General features: G+C 40.1%; 1 protein-coding gene across 3 annotated transcripts in view; it reads left to right on the top strand.

Annotated features, from left to right (window-relative positions):
- Positions 1-500: 500 nt before the first annotated feature.
- CREB5 (cAMP responsive element binding protein 5) overlaps positions 501-18,099 on the top strand; it is a 348,228-nt gene continuing 330,629 nt past the window's right edge. Inside the window, exon 1 of one of the 3 annotated variants that reach the window (XM_074945730.1) lies at positions 501-606. Coding sequence is in view for 1 of the 3 variants with exons in the window: in XM_074945729.1 (XP_074801830.1) it covers positions 3,831-3,833 (3 nt within the window). In the remaining 2 variants the exon portion in view is untranslated. Of the gene's footprint in view, positions 607-3,775; positions 3,834-18,099 lie in introns of those variants that run through there. The other 2 variants (XM_074945732.1, XM_074945729.1) reach the window with 2 other exon arrangements.

Raw genomic sequence — 18,099 nt, 5'->3', positions numbered from 1 at the left:
AAGTGGGATTAATTCCCAAAGGAGGTTCGGTGTTTGCTTCGTTTGGGCCCAGCAGCCTATACACAGTATACGAGCAGCGTGGGAGTTTATTCAGCAGACTGGAACAGTTCTTGTCCTGTGGCACACTTAGTTGAATGGAGACCAACCCACCCAGTTCGGGAAACAGTCCCTGCCCAGCCCCTGCAAATCAATACAGCCTAGGGAACCCGCCTCTTTGGACTCGTCCCTGCTTCCTCCCGAAATCCATCAAGCAGGAGATTTTTTCCAAGCTGACTCACACACGCTTAATGTCAGTCCTGTCACATCCAGCTCTGCAAGCTGTTGCTTGCGCTCTTGCTGCTTTGCACGAGCCTCCCCCTCCATCCGCCCCTTCCACTGTGGCTGGCTGGCGGGGCGGAGCCCGGGGAGGACACGCCCCTCGGACACGCCTACCGCTCCACTCTCCCCCTGAACAGGGACCGCAATGATTTAGAAGTTCAGGAATCCCACGTGACGTCACCGAGGGTGATGTAATGCTTCTCTAAATAGAACGTATTGTAACCTTCTCTCAGTCCAACGTGGTTCCTTCACCCAAGCTGCTGGTCCTTTCCCTTCTACACTTGTTTGGTAAGTTCCTCTAAATACTGATCTGACTTTATGAAACTCACTTTTCAGTGCATTTAAACCCTCGCTTTCCGGACGCTTTAAAGTACTTGTGTGCATGGGACTGATCTCCTAGAGACAGGGAGTATGTGTGAATTAACTGGGGAGCAGAGGGGGAAAGGATCTAAAGTGAGGAGGGAGAAATCTCATTAAGTGCACAGGGGGTTGTTTTGTTTTGTGGGAGTTTTGGGGGGGGCTAGTAAACAGATTTTGTTACTAAGCTCGGGACTGCTCCGGGGGCTGTTAGTTTTTCAATTCAACTGTAATGATAGTAACCATTTGAGATTCCCCGGCTCCCTTTCCGAGAGGCGGTTTAGTGGCTGCGATGTTTGATCAGTGAGATGCTTCTATGAAGATGGCTTTTGGAACGAGCGTGTGTGTGTATCGCTCCCTCTCACTCTGAGTGACTGGGCGAGGGTGTAACAGGAATTGGGGGGTGGGGGTGGGGGGGACCGGAAAAGTTGTTGGAGCTACACGAAGCGCAGTAAGCAATCGGAGGGAGCGGAAAGGCAGCCAGGGGAGCAACTTTGAGATTCTTCAAGTCAACACACCGATCAAAAAGTTGGAAAGTTTTGAAACTCCGTGTGTGTGTGTGTGTGTTGAAACAAGAGCTAGCAAAAGTCATTAGTATGCTGCCGGGACCGTGTGCGTGTGTGTGCATGTGTGTCGAAGAACCGCTGAGATGAGATGTAACTGCTGCTGCCGTCTCCGCTGTCTGCAGGGAGCGTGTAGGTAAATATTGCCGCAAATCAATTGTCATTCTTGTTTAAGCTCTTTCGGGAGAGGATTTTTTAAAACTAGACGCAAAAGTCTGGAAGGCTGATGCTGCCCCCTCCCATCTTTGCCTTATTTCTTTGCGGCATAACATCTTTTCTTGCTGCTGCTGAAATGACAGCTCTTTGGCTGCTGGACTTGCTCTCAAAGTCCCCCCTCCCTTCTTGAAGCTTTCGCTTTCTTCTTAACTGGACTTATTTCAATCGCTGCAACTTTGATTTGAGTTTTGGAAGAGGCTTCTTAGTCCAAAGTACCGGAGGCTCAGCTGCGTACAAGTTGCTGGTTTATGTGTCTGTGTTGTTTCTTATATGGACTTTTATTGGTAACTGCACAACAAACTGATCACACCCCCCTCCCCCCCCATCTCCAGTCCCCACATGATGCCTATTGTTAAGGCTCAGGACTAGAGTGGGCTGTGTGTATATTTCGTTGTTAGGTGTCTGCATCGCTATGTTTGGTTGTCTCCCCCCCACACACCCTTTCTGACATATCTCTGGGAATAAGGCTGGATAGTGGGCCATTACGTCATTCTGCAGCCTAGTAAGTGTTTGATTAACAGCCTTAGATACTGTAGGGTTCAGGGGGTTAGAAATGCTGACAAAGCAACTCTCCCTTTTACAATCCCACTGGCTAAGCACATCGTTTTTACACCCTCTCCTCCCCCCAGTTCAATGCATATCTCCTTGATCCCTACTCTCTTTAGTTAAGTTTTGTCCTTCCAGAATTATAAGAGCTTCTGAAATATTAGGGGAATACCTGCTAAACTCTGCCTTTTCTCTTATTTATGTCCAGGCATGATGAGTGAGCCATCATCTTCAGGGTTTATTATAAATGTTACAGTCTGAAAGAAAAAAGTGGGTTCAAAGACATGGATGGTAATAAAATAAAATGAATGTCCATGTGTGTGTCTTTTACAATTAAAATGCTTAAAGAGTACTTACTTAAAACAGCATGGCCAGAGGATTTCTGTATTTGATCAGTAGGAAACAATATACAGACAGATGAAAACAGAGGTTAGAGCAAAGGACAATAGGGTTCTTGGGTTTTCCTTGAGACCATACATTTCAAGGATAACTCTTCTCCTAACCCATTGAATTGCACCAGAGTTTCTTTGTCTGGTCATTTGGCGAAAATACAGTGTGTCAAATAACAGTGGAGGAAGAACTTTCCTCTAAGAAACTGTCATGTAGAAATAATCCAGAAACCAGGCTGTAAATTTTTTTTTTAAATAAATTGTTTCTAGAGTTACAGGGTAAGAACAAAATGAAAGAAAATCTATACTCTGACACAGTTTGTGGGAATTTGTTCTGAAGTACATGCACTTTGGTAGAATTTTTTTTTATTTTCTGTAGAAAAATGTACAAGTTTGAACGCTCCCTTTGACGTGTCTTTGGATGAAGTCAGCATTACTATGTTAAAAATACTTTTAAAATGTTAAACTTCTTATTTGTTACTCCTTAGTCCTAAAGGGAGCAGTGCAGGTTGCAAAGCACTAGAGAAAAGTGTGGTTAACGATCAGTGATTAGTGATAAGTGATTAGTGGTTTTATTCAAACTGTTACCTCTGACCAGAAGCACACATCAGAGGATTAACAGGCTCTTTAGATAAATGCTCATTAGTGGAAGGAGAAAAACGAAGATAATAGGCATGCACATAGGGACAACTTTCGAGGAAAATCATTCCTGTCTCTGGAATAATAAGCTCTATTAGCAGAAAGCCTCTTTAATTTAAAAGTTGCTTTTATCTTGTAAATCAAAGTTAGATGTAGAAGGTCACTCTGCTATTATAAGCTAAATTTTCCCATATCCACTGGATGTGGATTATCACAGTAGTGATATTTATTTAAAGAAACTGAAAAATCTCAAGTGCCAAAGCCCTGTATTTTAAGGTATCCACTTCTAATGTAGAAAGTGAAGCCTGCTGTCAGCTAACTAGATGGCGTAGTACTGTTCTCTGTGAATATATAGTTCGGGATTATAAACTGAGCAAGTTGCTGCTTGCTAGATGTCCTTCAACACTTACTACACAGTTGATTTTGTGCTGGGTTGGAGGCTAGACAGTTCTACAAGTTTTTAGTCACATTTTCCATGTCAGTTAATCTAGTGAGTTAAAGGCTACTGGAAAAATTAGTCTCATTACGAAAATAAACTATTAGAGAAAGAGGCAAATAGAACTACCTGGGGGTTAGCTCTTGGTTGGAAGTGTGATAGTAAGGTACGAGATCTGTCTTCTATTGGTTTAATAAAATAAGATTCTGATTGTCTTAAATACAAACATATAGAAATACACAGTGACACCTCTTCCCTTGCTATCTCTGGCAAACGGAGCTTTAAAACCAAAAAAAGTCAGTGGGAGAGAAAAGTTGACTTGGTGACTGAACAAAACAACTCATTCCTGAATTTACTCTGCAGATAATGGTAAGAAATCTCTTATTTTCCTGTTAATTGAATAAGTGATCTTTAACTATTGATAAGAAAAGGATAATGTCTTGGCTTTGTTCATGCATGGTTTGTAAAGAATTAGTGTCTATTACTGTCCATAGAATTTGTAATGTTTCTGCTGTCTTTATGTCTAGACCATCAAACTTCCAAAACATACATGTTTTCATGTACGCATTTACCATGGGATAGGAAATAGAAATACTAAACATTTGCACTGAACAAACTGAAATTGTCTATTTATTGTAACTTTAACTGGACAGTTATGATGGTCAGATAACGCTTTATGTGATGAAGAGATTTCTTTCTAAAGACAAAGAAATTTCTCGATATTCTTGATATGAGGTTGGAAGTAACTTGGTCTACTTGGAAGGACAATAAGCTTTACCTTGGACTATTGAATATTGGATGCTGTTTATTTTAGGGACTTAAGATTTGGGAACAGAAGTAAATTTTTTTTAACTTGTATAAAAAAAAATTGCAACTGGAGAACCAAATAAAAATCAATTTATAATATATAGGCTGTTTTACAGAAACCCAACTCAGAACGATGGAAGGTCTGATCTCTTTATTTAACCTATGGGAAAAGAAAGGGAAGAAAAACAAGTATTACTACTAAAAGTGAAGGTGAAATGGGAGGAGGTTGTATCCATAATCCTGCTCACTTTACGATGCAGTGGGGCTACTTGCATGAATAAGGGGAGAAAGATTTGGTCTTGTGTGTTCAAATTTGGTATTAATTTGCTCTCTGTAGTTTAGAGGAGGCTCTGAAATACCCTGAAATTTCCTAAGGTTGTTCTTTACCCTTCAGAGGGGTCTTTTGTGTGATATTGCGTCCGTGAGAGTTAGAGTTCATTCCAATAACAATGGACCTTACATTGGCTTGAGACAATTCTTAGGGCCCAATCCTTCTGTCCTCGCTCACGCAAACCCTTATGGATATCAGTAAGAATTTTGCAGGAGGATTTGGCCCTTAACTTTTAACAGAATAATTTTTAAGACACTTTTAACTTTCTTCTGGGACCCAAGGCGAGATTTATATATCTCCAACTATGCAGGTAGGGTGACCAGATGGCCCGATTTTATAGGGACAGTCCCGTTTTTTGGGTCTTTTTCTTATATAGGTTCCTATTACCCCCCCTCCCGATTTTTCACACTTGCTCCTCTGGTCACCCTATATGCAGGGTGGTATTGTTGCCCATCTTTTGACTACACTCTCTTTTGGTCCAAGATCTTTTCCCTAGAAATCTGTCACTTTGTATTTCTTTTTCTAGTTAGCAACCTACTGGATTTACTGCAGACCTTTTGCTTTGATTTATTAATAAACCTTCTGTTTATGGATTGGCCACCTTTAAACTATAGTAAAGCTTTATTGTAGTCCAAATGAACTTTTTTTTGATATAACCCTCTGTATACATCAAATTAATTTTGCTTTATTTTTTGGAATAACATAATAAAATTGCCACCTATTTAAAGTAGTGTTCAGTTACTCAGGTCTGTATCATGTGGTCTCTAATGTAACAAAATGGGAATTTTTCTCAAGTAGAGACTATGTAGAATTTAGCTTTAACCATTTGTTGCATATATACTGCTCAATCGACAGAGTTGCTTGAGACATGGACCCGTTAACGATAGAGAGCAACAGGTCTTTCAGCTATGCATACAGCTCTGTTTCTGTGATGACTAAATGAACTTGTATTTAGCTGACTTGAATTTTGTTTGGGCCAACTTTTCACATATAAACTTGCATCACAATAAGTTGGTAACGTCTTTTAGTGGAATCATTGAAAACATTTTTGAGATTCACACTCTTGCTGATTTTGACTCAGTCATAAGTGTTATTGTCACGGCTGATCAATCGGCTAGTTGTCCTGGTGGCCAAACACATGATTTCTGCAGGTTGTTTTTCTCTGAAAAAGTGCTATATGTCATGTAACCTGTGCTACTTGTCTCTGTGAAAGTTTGATTGCAAAGTAAAACACAGTAAATTCTATAAGATACAGGCAAGTAGCTCTTTGTTAGATATGTACTTGAAGAGTTCTTTGTTTTTCTGCATTTTAAAAACATATAATAAAACAGTCACAAAATTAATGCAACTTTAGCTTTTAGTAACTTTTAGCCTTAGCCTTCAGCACACCATTTCCTCTTACTGCAAATTGCGTTCTTACATCAATTTAAATCTTTAAAAGATTGTTCTTTAAGGTAGACAAAACAATTATCTCAATTTCTTTTCTTGTCTAATTTGAATATTAACCATGTTACAGGAATAAGATTAGTACGTTTACAGATTTGTGGTACAATTTTACATACTTATGTATAATATGAATATATTTCTGTGAACATCTCAAAAATTACATTCCTGTAAAAATAAATGTAGGTATGCTCTCTGATATACTCAATGTATAAGTAATAATTGTTGTTGTAAGAACACTTGCTGAATCAAAAATATTGTGGTATGTTGTTTTAGCCAAGTAATTATTTTGTTTGTACACTGATCATTTACCTATACCATGGCACTGGTTGAAGTGGTAACTCTGGCACTTTTTCAAATAATAGCATGTCTAGTGTTTTCACTAAAGTTACTTTACTGTCTAATTAAAAATATTGGCATTCATCATTTTTTCTATAAACCACCTAAGCTTCATTAATGGGAACTACTGCTGCAAATCTGGATTTAGAGATTTTAGAAAGAGAGATGGCTGTATCTGTTTTGTAGGTTTCAAGATGGTGATACCAAATACTATTTTATAAATGAGAAGAGATTGACTAAGAATTTTACTGAGGGCTGTAGGATTTTCAAAGTAAAACATTCAAAGCTTAGTACAATTTCCTTAGCTTACTAGATGTTATGCTTTGGTTTTTGTTTCGGTCTTCTTTTTTGAGAATCTACTCAAGAAGTCAATCCCCCACATGCTTCAAAATAAATATTTCAGAAAGTTACACTTACTAGTGTTTGTTTAATTTTCCCGTTTAGAATCTCATATTCTGAGTTAATTAGGACTTGCTATCATGGCAGCGTTCTGCTCAAGGTGATCTTAGGATGTGGCAATATAATCCTTCATAGTAAGGGGATTCCAGTGGACTGATTAAAAATTACTAGAATGCCCTGAGAGGGGAGGCCCGCAGAGAAAGGCAAGAGTAAGGGAATTTCAGTTTCAGTAAGAAAACAATCCACAAATGCTGTCATAGCTTTAACAGAATAAAGGCCTTATTTTTGCTTTTCTTGGGCACCCAAAACTCCCATTGATTTCAGTGGGAGTCCTGGATACCCAAGGAATTCAACCGTTTGGTGTTTTTATGCATACTTTGGCCATTTGATGATCACCCCTTAATATATATTCCATTTCTTACATCTGTATACACTTTAAATAATAATTGTTTTCTTTTCTACTTCTTTGCTGTCTTCTGGAAGTGATGTTTTCTAATACTACCATCTTCATCTGCCCTCCATTTCAATTCCTTTCCTTCCCAACAACTTTGTATCTTTGGTGCACTCCATTTCAGTGGAGTGATCTGGGTGATCTCAATGATTACTTATGTTTGAAGTTTCCCAACTAAGCAGTCTGTGGTACTGAGGTTATTCTGGTTGGCACAGTGACCTATTTTTTGTGTGCGTTTTATTGGGTAGGAAACAGCGGGCTTCAGAGAAATTATTTAATTAAGTTGAAAAATCTTTTTCCTACAGTTTGACAGTAGCAGCCTTTTTACCTGTTGCAATATAGGCTCATGGACGCCACTACTGTAAATGGTTTGTGATACAGCATCATTTAAAGCCTGCTCCTTTGTAGCTGTTCACAAGTACTTAGAAATTCATTTGACTAATGTGGGAAATAAAGAGGGGCCAGCAGTTCCCAGCTTTTTGTTCTTCGATACCTGACTAGCAAGACTTGAGTAATGGTAGCTAATATAAAACATTCAACACAGGGGGCTCTGTAGCACAATAAATTGAATTTAAGATTAGGCTGAGGATCTGTTGCATGAAGTGGCTATAACAGAATGAGCTAAACTGAGGCATTACCTGGAGTACTCATATATACACTAGTAAGCAGTTTACTTATTTCAGAGTAGCAGCCGTGTTAGTAGGTATCCGCAAAAACAAAAGGAGGACTCGTGGCACCTTAGAGGCTAACAAATTTATTTGAGCATAAGCTTTCGTGAGCGACAGCTCACTTCATCAGATCCAATGAAGTGAGCTGTCGCTCACGAAAGCTTATGCTCAAATAAATTTGTTAGTCTCCAAGGTGCCACAAGTCCTCCTTTTTTTAGTATATATATTGTTTGTCCATATTGCACCTGCTACTTTTTCTCCCTTAAAATGTTTTTAAGTGAGCATATTAGATCAGTTTTCAGTTTTAGAATACGGATGTGTTGTGTTTGGGCACACTTACATATCTGTATAACAGTATTTTACCTAATTAAGCAGTAAGACACTCCAAGGTGTGAATTATTTTATTAATGTTATTAATTCACAGTGTGTGTGTGTTGGGCATTGAGGTTACAAAACCAATTGCCATTAGTGCAGTGCGGTGTGTATTAGCACACCATTATTCACACTTGAGTGTTTACTGCAACTATATAATTATATTTTAAGTAATATTTATATTAAGTGATGAAGCTCATAAATTGTGAGTAGCAAATCATGGTGTATTTATAGTCACCACTCAGAATTATTTTTAGTCAATCAGATCAGTCCCAGTGAAGTCAATGGGCGTAATTGTCACCAAACTCAAATGGGAGTAGGTGCAGGCCCTGTAAAAGTGGATATGGATATATACAGATGTGTGCATAAGTATATATAGAGTAAATGTGTATGTTTAGATATAAAAAGTATAGAATGGTTTTGTATATTAGAAACTCAAATTTTGTCTACCTTGGAACAATCTGTGGTGATTGGAGAAATGGCAAAATTAAGATACAGCAAAAAAGTGGAAGCTGAGCAGTAGAGAGGGGAAGGGATTTTTAGTCCAGTTGTTTAGAACTCTTTTTTGTTGCTGTTAACCTTTAACCATTTAACTTCAATGTTTAATGAAAGTTGGAGAGAAAATTCATCTTTGTTTAAAGATTCAACATTTCCACAAATTCTCTTCTCAACATTGACCTCTCCAGAGACTTCACTTCCTATCCAGGTAGTCTTCCAGCAAGACTAGGGAGGTTTAAATTTGATATTTTTGTGCTTTAAAAAAAAACAAGCTGGGGAAATATTACTCTTTCGTCCCCATCACCATGTTCCCAAAGAGGCATGCGCGCACACAAACACTCATATATATTTGGTGTATATTATTTTAAATGGATAAGCAGCAGAAAAGCGTTAAAAGAACAGATTAAAAGGTTAGAAAGATCAAAACTAGACCAACTTTTAAAAATTCTGATCTGTCTCTCATTCCCCTGCCTTAATAAACTAGTGTGCACACATGAACTGGAGAGAAAAAAGATTTAGCAGGGAAGCAGATTTTAATTTCAGGTGTCCAAAGCATTATTACAGAAAGTGACGGAAAAGAATATTTTAAATATTTTGGAAACAGCCTTGACAGGGACCTTTAAATGACACAAATGTCTTCTAAGTGACATATGCAACCAGAAAGAAAGGATCAAATGAAGATCTATAAAAGTGTAAAGATACTTGTGTTATGGTAGAAACCAAAAATATGAATCCTAATAGGGCCTAAAAGTGTTTTCTCACACTGATATAAATCAGGAGCAACTCTGCTGAAAGCAGAGGAGTTACACTGGAGTTTCTCTTGTGAGAGGAGAATCAGATTCATGGGTATATTCTGAATGCAGTGTATCAATTTGTCAGTTGTGTGTTTGTGCAAATCCTATTACTGAAGCAAAAGCTTGAGTCATGAAGTTGAGGATGTCTGTTTCTTCTAGATGAACATGCTTGTATAGCTCTCCTTCTATTACAATTCTTACTGTGTCTGGGGAGAGGGAAATATTGAGACTACTTACTTTTGTGCTCAATTCATATTCCTTCCACTCTATCTCTTCCTCTCACAAGTTTTATGTGTAAGTGCTCCATCTATTTACACTGGCTCTCTCTGACAGTCACCACTCTGGCCTCAGGTTTGTATAACATATACCAAAATCCCACTAGGTTTTTCAATTAAACATAGGCGAAGAATTTAACTCTTAAGACTGGTGCAGATTTTGCCGTTAATTACACCATTGTGAATCGGGGTAGCTCCATTGACTTCAGTACAATCATATCTGTGTGAAAACAGGTTAAGCAAGACGAGGATAGGACCTAATATTTTCTTATTCGGAATGTTAGTTCACTTTCCTGTAGCCCCATGGACTTATAATATTTTGATTGGTGGCAAGGCTTTTTCACACTTCTGAAGGAATGTTTTTACTCTATTGTATGTCGTCACAGTTACGGCCCAGGACACTTGCAAATAAGACACTCGCTACATGCTAGAGTTGCAATCTAAAGAATAATCAAACAACTATATTTACACAGCAGACGTCAATGTGTGCTGAAGCAACTGACCTGGTGCTCTGATATACAGAGTCATGATGAGAAATTTTAACACATGTGGCCAGATCTTCGCTGTTGTAAATCTGTGTGGCTCCACTGCCTTAAATGAAATGGAATCAGCTGAGGATCCGGCCCATAGTGTTAGCAAAACTGCACACAGTAGGTAACTTTTGCATATTCTCTTTTGTAAGAGGATACTGTAAAGAATTTTAGGCCTCATAACTGAAATTGATGGGGAAAGGCCCTCCAGAATAGATGCTATGATGATGATAAACCCTATTATTCCTTAACAAAATGTTTTTAAAAGCATTATTTAAGTGCATGTTGTTTTGTGTTTTCCCCCTGCTGGCTCTGCAGTTGTCTAAATCATAATTCTCAGAGCAATGCTGTGCTGAGGTCATCAGTGATGATGGCATGAAAACAAACAAGTTTTAGCACGAGAAGTCACTATATAATTTGACAGGGATATTGTCTGCTCCAAAACATCCACATAAATTTCAGCTCCAATCTAAGCAAAGAAGAAGAAAACAGATTGGCTGACTCATAACAAATACGTATTATACTTTCTGTTATGCAGGTGTAAATCTTAGGTAACACCACTTGAAAGAGGTTTGTTTAGACTTACACTGATGTAGCTAAGAACAGAATTTGGACCGATGCTTTTATTTGAGAAATAGAGACCTGAATTCTGCTTCCACTCATGTAAATCAAGGGCAACACCGCTGACTTGATTAGCTTCTATTTTACACCAATGAAACTGAGAGCGTAAGTTCTTCCCCCATGTGGTTTTGAAGGTAGTTTTCTCAAAATAGGGTTGATCTGAGAGGAGTCAACTGCACTACTCATCTGAGTGGGCGATAGCTTTGAAACCTAATTATGACATTTAAATGTTTTGCTCAGATCATTTCTGCAGAAATATTGACCCATGTTCTTATTCATTGTAGCGGGATATGGATGTGGGCATTGAGAACATTGTTGGGTGGATAGTTCTTCGGAACAGATAGCAGGGTGAGAAACATGGAGATCAAGACCCTTTATTCCTAAATTTCAAGTCACTTCCCTCTCTCTGGGGACAAGCTTGGAAAGAAGAGATATATCTCCCTAATGCCACAAGCTGAAACTGAACATCGGTGCCAAAATAACAAATGCATCTTTTGTGGATGCCAAAAGTCCCAGCTGCCTCCTGCTTAGCTACCAAGCTTTCCAGTTTGTATCTGACAACTTCTATTATGCATTGTCAATACAAAATCTTGCAGTATATTGAAAAGTTAGGGGTAGCACATTGGAAAAACTTTCCAAAATTTAAGATTAATACGGAAATTAAATTAGAAATACCTAGCGCAAGGGCTATTACAGTGACTTTATTAGTGTATTGAACACGAAAATAGAAATACAAAGCTGTGTGTTGAATTCTCTGTGACAGTTTCAGGTAGTTTCTGTGTGCTGCAGAGTACATTGCCAATATTCCACAGAAGCTAGGATACCTTGCAGTGAAATTTAGGACCAATGTACTGCAGAGAACACGGTCACTACTAGTGCACTCTCTGTTAAGAGGAGCACCCTCTATGTCAGTGGTTCTCAACCAGGGGTACACATGCTGCTGGCGGTGTGCAGATGTCTTCCAGGGGGCACATCAACTCATCTAGATATTAAAAAAGCACTAGTGAAGTCAGTACAAACTAAAATGTCATCGAGACAATGACGTTATACTGCTCTATATACTGTACACTGAAATGTAAGTACAAATTTATATTCCAATTGATTTTATAATTACATGGTAAAATGAGAAACTAAGCAATTTTTCAGTAAATAGTGTGCTGTGACACTTTTGTATTTTTAGGTCTGAGTTTTTAAGTGAGGTGAAACTTGGGGTACACAAGACAAATCAGACTCCTGAAAGGGGTATAGTAGTCTGGAAAGGTTGAGAGCCACTGCTCTATGTGTTGCTTGTACAGTCTCTTCTCACAACACTGCAGGCCTTCCAGGAAATTTCTTATTTGTATCCACCACTCTTACACAAAGATGGGCGGTTCCATGTCTCAAATGTAGACTATATGTTGTAAAATATTCTTTATAACACTTTTGTTACTGAAGGGCAAAACCACGGCTGTAATCCTGGAAACTATTTTGCATGGGTTGACCCCTGCACTTGCAGGGAATAATTCTCAGGATGGGGCCTAAAATATTCAACTTATTATGGAAACAATAGCTAGCCATAAAAGATTGTTTTTAAAATAGTTAGGTGAATATGCTAAAAGGCATGTCACTTTTTAAAATAATTGAGTAGCCTTTTCCCAACATACCTACTTTAGTATTACATATCTCTTAAAAAACCCAAAACAGTACGAAGATTCCAGCGCCCACGAGCAACCCTCTGATAACATACAGTTCTAGAGCCAAATCCTGATTGTCATACTCAATGTGCATTTGTGAGGTGAACATGATATGGTCTCTAAATGTAAAGGCTTGCACAGTTTCTCTCCTTTCTTGCCCATCCACATTATCATCTCAAACAGGATTTCCTACCTCTAACACAGGCTTTCTCTTTACAACTGTCCATTCCTGAGTTGAATCTCATGGACAGCACTGGACAGGGTTAATGATCTGTGGCTGGGGACGTAGCTAGAACTGTGGGCTTCAGGGGGAAGACAAGGGGCAGGCCTTACCAAGCTGCACAAATATTCTGTGTAAAGGAATTCAGGCTGCATTAACTTTGTGTTGCCCCTTCTGCACTGCATAATCCCATTAGAGTGAGTGTGTATGGTGGTGGGTAGTGTAAAACAGGTGAAAGCATCACTGAAATTATGCTGATTGTGAGGTGAAGAGAGCGGGGGTGAGCCCTCTATTGACGTGGAGGCCCTGTGTCTTCAGAATATCCCCCAGGATTTTCTCTGATTGCCCTCAGGGTTGGGGCAGGAGGGAACTACCTTCCATTACTAGCTTAGTGGAGTTGGGGGAAGCTGTAGACATGCTGTATTTTGATTCTAGTATGGCTTCTGACACAGTCCCAACTAACATTCTCATAAACAGACTAGGGAAATGTCTACATGAAAGTACTAGAAGGTGGGAGCATAACTGGTTGAAAGACCACACCCATTGTTTCATGTTCTCTATGTATATAAATCTCCCCACTGTATTTTCCACTGAATGCATCCGATGAAGTGAGCTGTAGCTCATGAAAGCTTATGCTCAAATAAATTTGTTAGTCTCTAAGGTGCCACAAGTACTCCTTTTCTTTTTACGAATACAGACTAACATGGCTGCTACTCTGAAACCTGTCATATTCAAATAGTAGTTATCAATGGTTCACTGTCAGACTGGGAGGGTGTATCTAGTCAGGTCCTGCAGAAGACTGTCCTGGGTCTGGTACTAGTCAATATTTTCATTAATGACTTGGAGAATGGAGTGGAGAGTTTGTTTATATAATTTGCAGATGACACCCATCAGAAAGGGATTGCAAGTACTTTGGAGGACAGGATTAGAATTTAAAATGACTGTGACAAATTGGAAAATTGGTCAAATACAAATACAAATGCAAAGAGAAATACAAAGTACTTCACTTAGGAAGGAAAAATCAAATTCACAACTACAAAATGGAGAATAACTGGTTAGGCAGTAGTACTGCGGAAAAGGATCTGGGGCTTATAGTAGATCACAAATTGAATATGAGTCAACAATGTGATGCAGTTGCGAAAAAGGCTAATATTCTGGGGTGTATTAACAGGAGTGTCGATGTAAGACATGGGAGTTAATTATTCCATTGTGCTTGGCACTGGTGAGGCCTCAGCTGGAGTACTGTGTCCAATTCTGGGTGCTACACTCTAGGAAAGATGTGGACAAACTGGGGAGAGTCCAGAGGAGAGCAAGAAAAAATATAGGTTTGGAAAACCAGACCTCTGAGGAAAAGTCTTTAAAAAAAATAGGTGTGTTTAGTTTTGAGAAAAGAAAACTGAAAGGGGGACCAGATGTCAGTCTTCAAATATTTTAAGGGCTGTTATAAAGAGGGCAGTGATTAATTGGTCTGCATGTGCACTGAAGGTAGGACCAGTAATAGAACACTTAATCTGCGCCAAGGGAGATTTTGGTTAGATATTAGGAAAAATTTTCTAACTATAAAGATAGTTAAGCACAGGAATAAGCTTCCAAGGGAGGTTGTAGAATCCCTGTTATGGGAGGTTTTTAAGAATGGGTTAGACAAACACCTGTCAGGGATGGTCTAGGTGTACATGGTCCTGCCTCAACGTGGTGGGCTAAAAAGCAAGTTATAGGAAAATCTATCATTTTATAGGGGGAAAATTCTTAATTTGCTCTGGGGACTTTAGTTCTTCAGTTGTTATCACAGTGGTGATGCAAGACACGATCTTGGAGGGGGATTGGGGGCTTGTGTACTCTGTTGTTAAAATTGTAATAACATTTGTTGCAGTTCACATTACAAAACTGGTTAAGTATTTAATACCCCCAATTTAGTTAGTTTTAATATAAATGTTTTGAGTAGTAGGTACATAGCATATTTTCCATACTTCAACATTTCTAACAAAACACTGAATACGTCTGAAACTTTAGCTTATTCACACTTCCTAATCATAATCCTCTCTGTTTCTTTGTCAGCACCTTTTTTTTTTTTTTTTTTTTTTTGGTATTTCTCTGGACACCTTTATCTAATATCTCCGGAGGTTAACCTTTGACATGATCTATTACTTGCTTCTTAGTGCTTTTAACAAGGTGAAGAGAGGTCAGCTTCAATAAAGGGCAGGCACTTATTAGGGGACTTCTGCAGAAGTTCTTGGTGACCTGTCCATCTTGCAACGCTGAGTGCAATATATTTCAGAAATGCCTATAGTGGAAAGAAGGAAATACTCATTCAGATGAATGATTTCTGTTACCCTGGAAAAGTGGTCACTACTTTCACAAGAGAGCTGCAGGCTGTTTCTCTTCAGAGGCCACAGATCATTCCTGCTCCCACTGGACACTATGGAAGTTTTGTCATTGACTTCCATGGGACCAGGATTGGGCCTATTACGTCTTAATTAAGTTGCAGTTAAATGGATCATACAGAATGTGCTTCATAATCAATGTTGGCTTTTGGTGCTGTAGCTTCATTACCTCAGCAATATCCGGGATTCTCAACCTTTTTCTTTCTGAGGCCCCCGTCCCCCCAGCGTGCTATAAAAACTCCATGGCCCACCTTTTTTACAACAACTGATTTTCTGCATATAAAAGCCAGGATGGCGTTAGGGGGTAGAAAACAGGGAAATTTCTTGGGGCCCCATGCCACAGGGAGCCCCATGACGCTAAGCTGCTCAGGCTTCGGCTTCAGCCCGAGGTGTTGGGGCTCAGGGACTCGGGCTTCAGCCCCAAGCAATGGAGCTTCGGCTTTCTGCCCTGGGCCCCAGTGAGTCTGATGCTGGCCCTGCTTGATGGACCCCCTGAAACCTGCTCGCGGACCCCCCAGGGGGCCCCGGATGCCTAGTTGAGAGCCACTGAGCGATGTCTATTTTTTTACTATTCAGAATATGCTGAGTTCTTCTAGACATTGTTTCAAAAATGAAGAACATAAATGGACTGGAAATATTCATGTAACTTTTTTCACTTGATTAATGGTGCAGAATTTGTCTTGGTCTGTGATCTCGAAGTACAAAGATTGCGAAGTCACACACCATGTCAAATAAATAACTCTAATAATCTGTACAAGGAAAGTATTTGACCTTGTTGGCATGGATAATGTTTGAAATTTAAAAGAGAGGGGGGTATATGTTTCTCTCAAAACCAAAATATTTAATAAAGGCTAAGGAACAGTCCAGGAGGCCTAGTGGAATGCACAGAGATTTCTAAATTGATATTTTAAAAACTGCCTAGGGGATTTAGCCACACACCTTCCATTAAAAATTAATGAAACATCCCTTAGATTGCTTGGAAAAAATCTTAACCCTGGGGTTTTATCAGTGAAGAGTGCTGATTGGTGTACTCCTATCAATTATTTACTCTGTCTTGTGCCTGGCTCTTTCATGTTTGTACTCTTAGAATTTATGTAAAATGCTGGGGTGCGTTTCAAATATCTGCATAAAGGAAAAAAGTCAACAGCCTAACAACAGAGAAGCAAAGTGACTGACTGAAGCTTAATTACAAGTTGTCAAAATATTCCCCCTTATTCTTAGAAAATAAAGTTGGATTGAAGATTTAAAACAACTTCCATTTCCTGTCAGTATTCTTCAACCTATGATTGATCTCAGGCAGCCAACTGCTATCATACTCCTTTCTTAGGGCTTGTCTACATTTACTGGAGGATTGACACTGTGGCTATTGATACATTGGCGGTCGATTTAGCGGGTCTAGTGAAGACCCCCAATCAACCGCCAATGGCTCTCCTGTTGACTCCTGTACTCCACCTGATGGAGAAGAGTAAGGGGAGTTGACGGGAGAGCGTCTCCTGGTGACGTCGCATAGTGCGGATTCCATGGTAAGTAGATCTAAGCTACTTGAGTTACACTATTGAGGTACACGTTGATTTGAGTTACACTATTCACATAACTCAAATTGTGTAGCTTAGATTGACTTTTCCCTTTAGTGTAGACAAGGCCTTAGAAGAAAACTTTAAATCAATTTTACCTGACAGAGGTTTAAGGGCCACATCAGTACCACACAAACTAGTTAGGGTTGCCAACTTTCTAATTGCAGAAAACTGAACACCCCTGCCTTGCCCCTTGCCCCACCCCTTCTCCAAGGCTCTGCCACTTGCGCCATCCCCCTCCCTGCATCACTCGCTCTCCTCCACCCTCACTCACTTTCACTGGGCTGGGGTGTTGGAGGGGCTGAGGTCTGCAGCTGGGGGTGCAGGCTCTGGGGTGGAGCTGGGGATGAGGGGTTTGAGGTGCAGGAGGGGGCTCCAGGCTAGAGCAGGGGGTTGGGATGCAGGGGAGGAGTGTGGGGTCCAGGAGGGAGTTTAGGTGCAGGAGGGGACTCCAGCCTAGGGCAGAGGGTTGGGGTGCAGGAGGGGGATCAGAGTGTGGGGTCCCAGTGGCTCTGACTGTGTCTCCCAGAAATTGGCTGCCAGGTCGCTGCGGCCTCTAAGCTCATGGATGGTCGGGAGCTCCGCGTGCTGCCCTCGCACCTGCAGGCACCACCCCCGCAGCTCCTATTTTTTGCAGTTCCTGACCAATGGGAGCTGCGGAGCCAGCACTCAAGGCGGGGGCAGCGCATGGAACCTCCCTGACCGCCCATGCGCCTAGGGGCTGCAGGGACCTGGTGGCCACTTCTGGGAGCTCGGCAGAGCCAGGGCAGGCAGGGAGCCTGCCTTAATCCTGGGCCCCCGCTGCACCACAAACTAGACTTTTAACGGCCCAGTTGGCGTTGACCGCCAGAGCTGCCACGGTCCCTTTTCGACTGGGCGTTCCGGTCGAAAACCAGATGCCTGGCAACCCTAAAACTAGTGCATGAAGTAGTTTAACTCTTTTTGTAGCATTAGGCACTAGCTATCTTAAGAGTATCTTAATGTAAAGGAGAAAGTTGTATACTGTTAGGAAAGTTCTTGTTTGGAATAAAAAAAAGGAGAGAGCTAAATAATTAAGAGGACAGGTCACTGATACAGAGCAATCTGCATTTCTTGGAAAATGGGGTGCAAGCAAACAATATGCATTTTCATATGGGTAAATGTATACATCTGGGATCAAAGAATGTAGGCCATAGTTACAAAATGGGGGACTCTACTGTGGGAAGTAGTGACTCTGAAAAAGATTTGGAGGTCCTGGTGGATAATCAGTTGAACATGAA

This window comes from Natator depressus, chromosome 2 (assembly GCF_965152275.1).
Source record: "Natator depressus isolate rNatDep1 chromosome 2, rNatDep2.hap1, whole genome shotgun sequence".
Taxonomy (NCBI): Eukaryota; Metazoa; Chordata; order Testudines; family Cheloniidae; genus Natator; species Natator depressus.
This window is presented reverse-complemented; position numbering and strand designations above follow the sequence as displayed.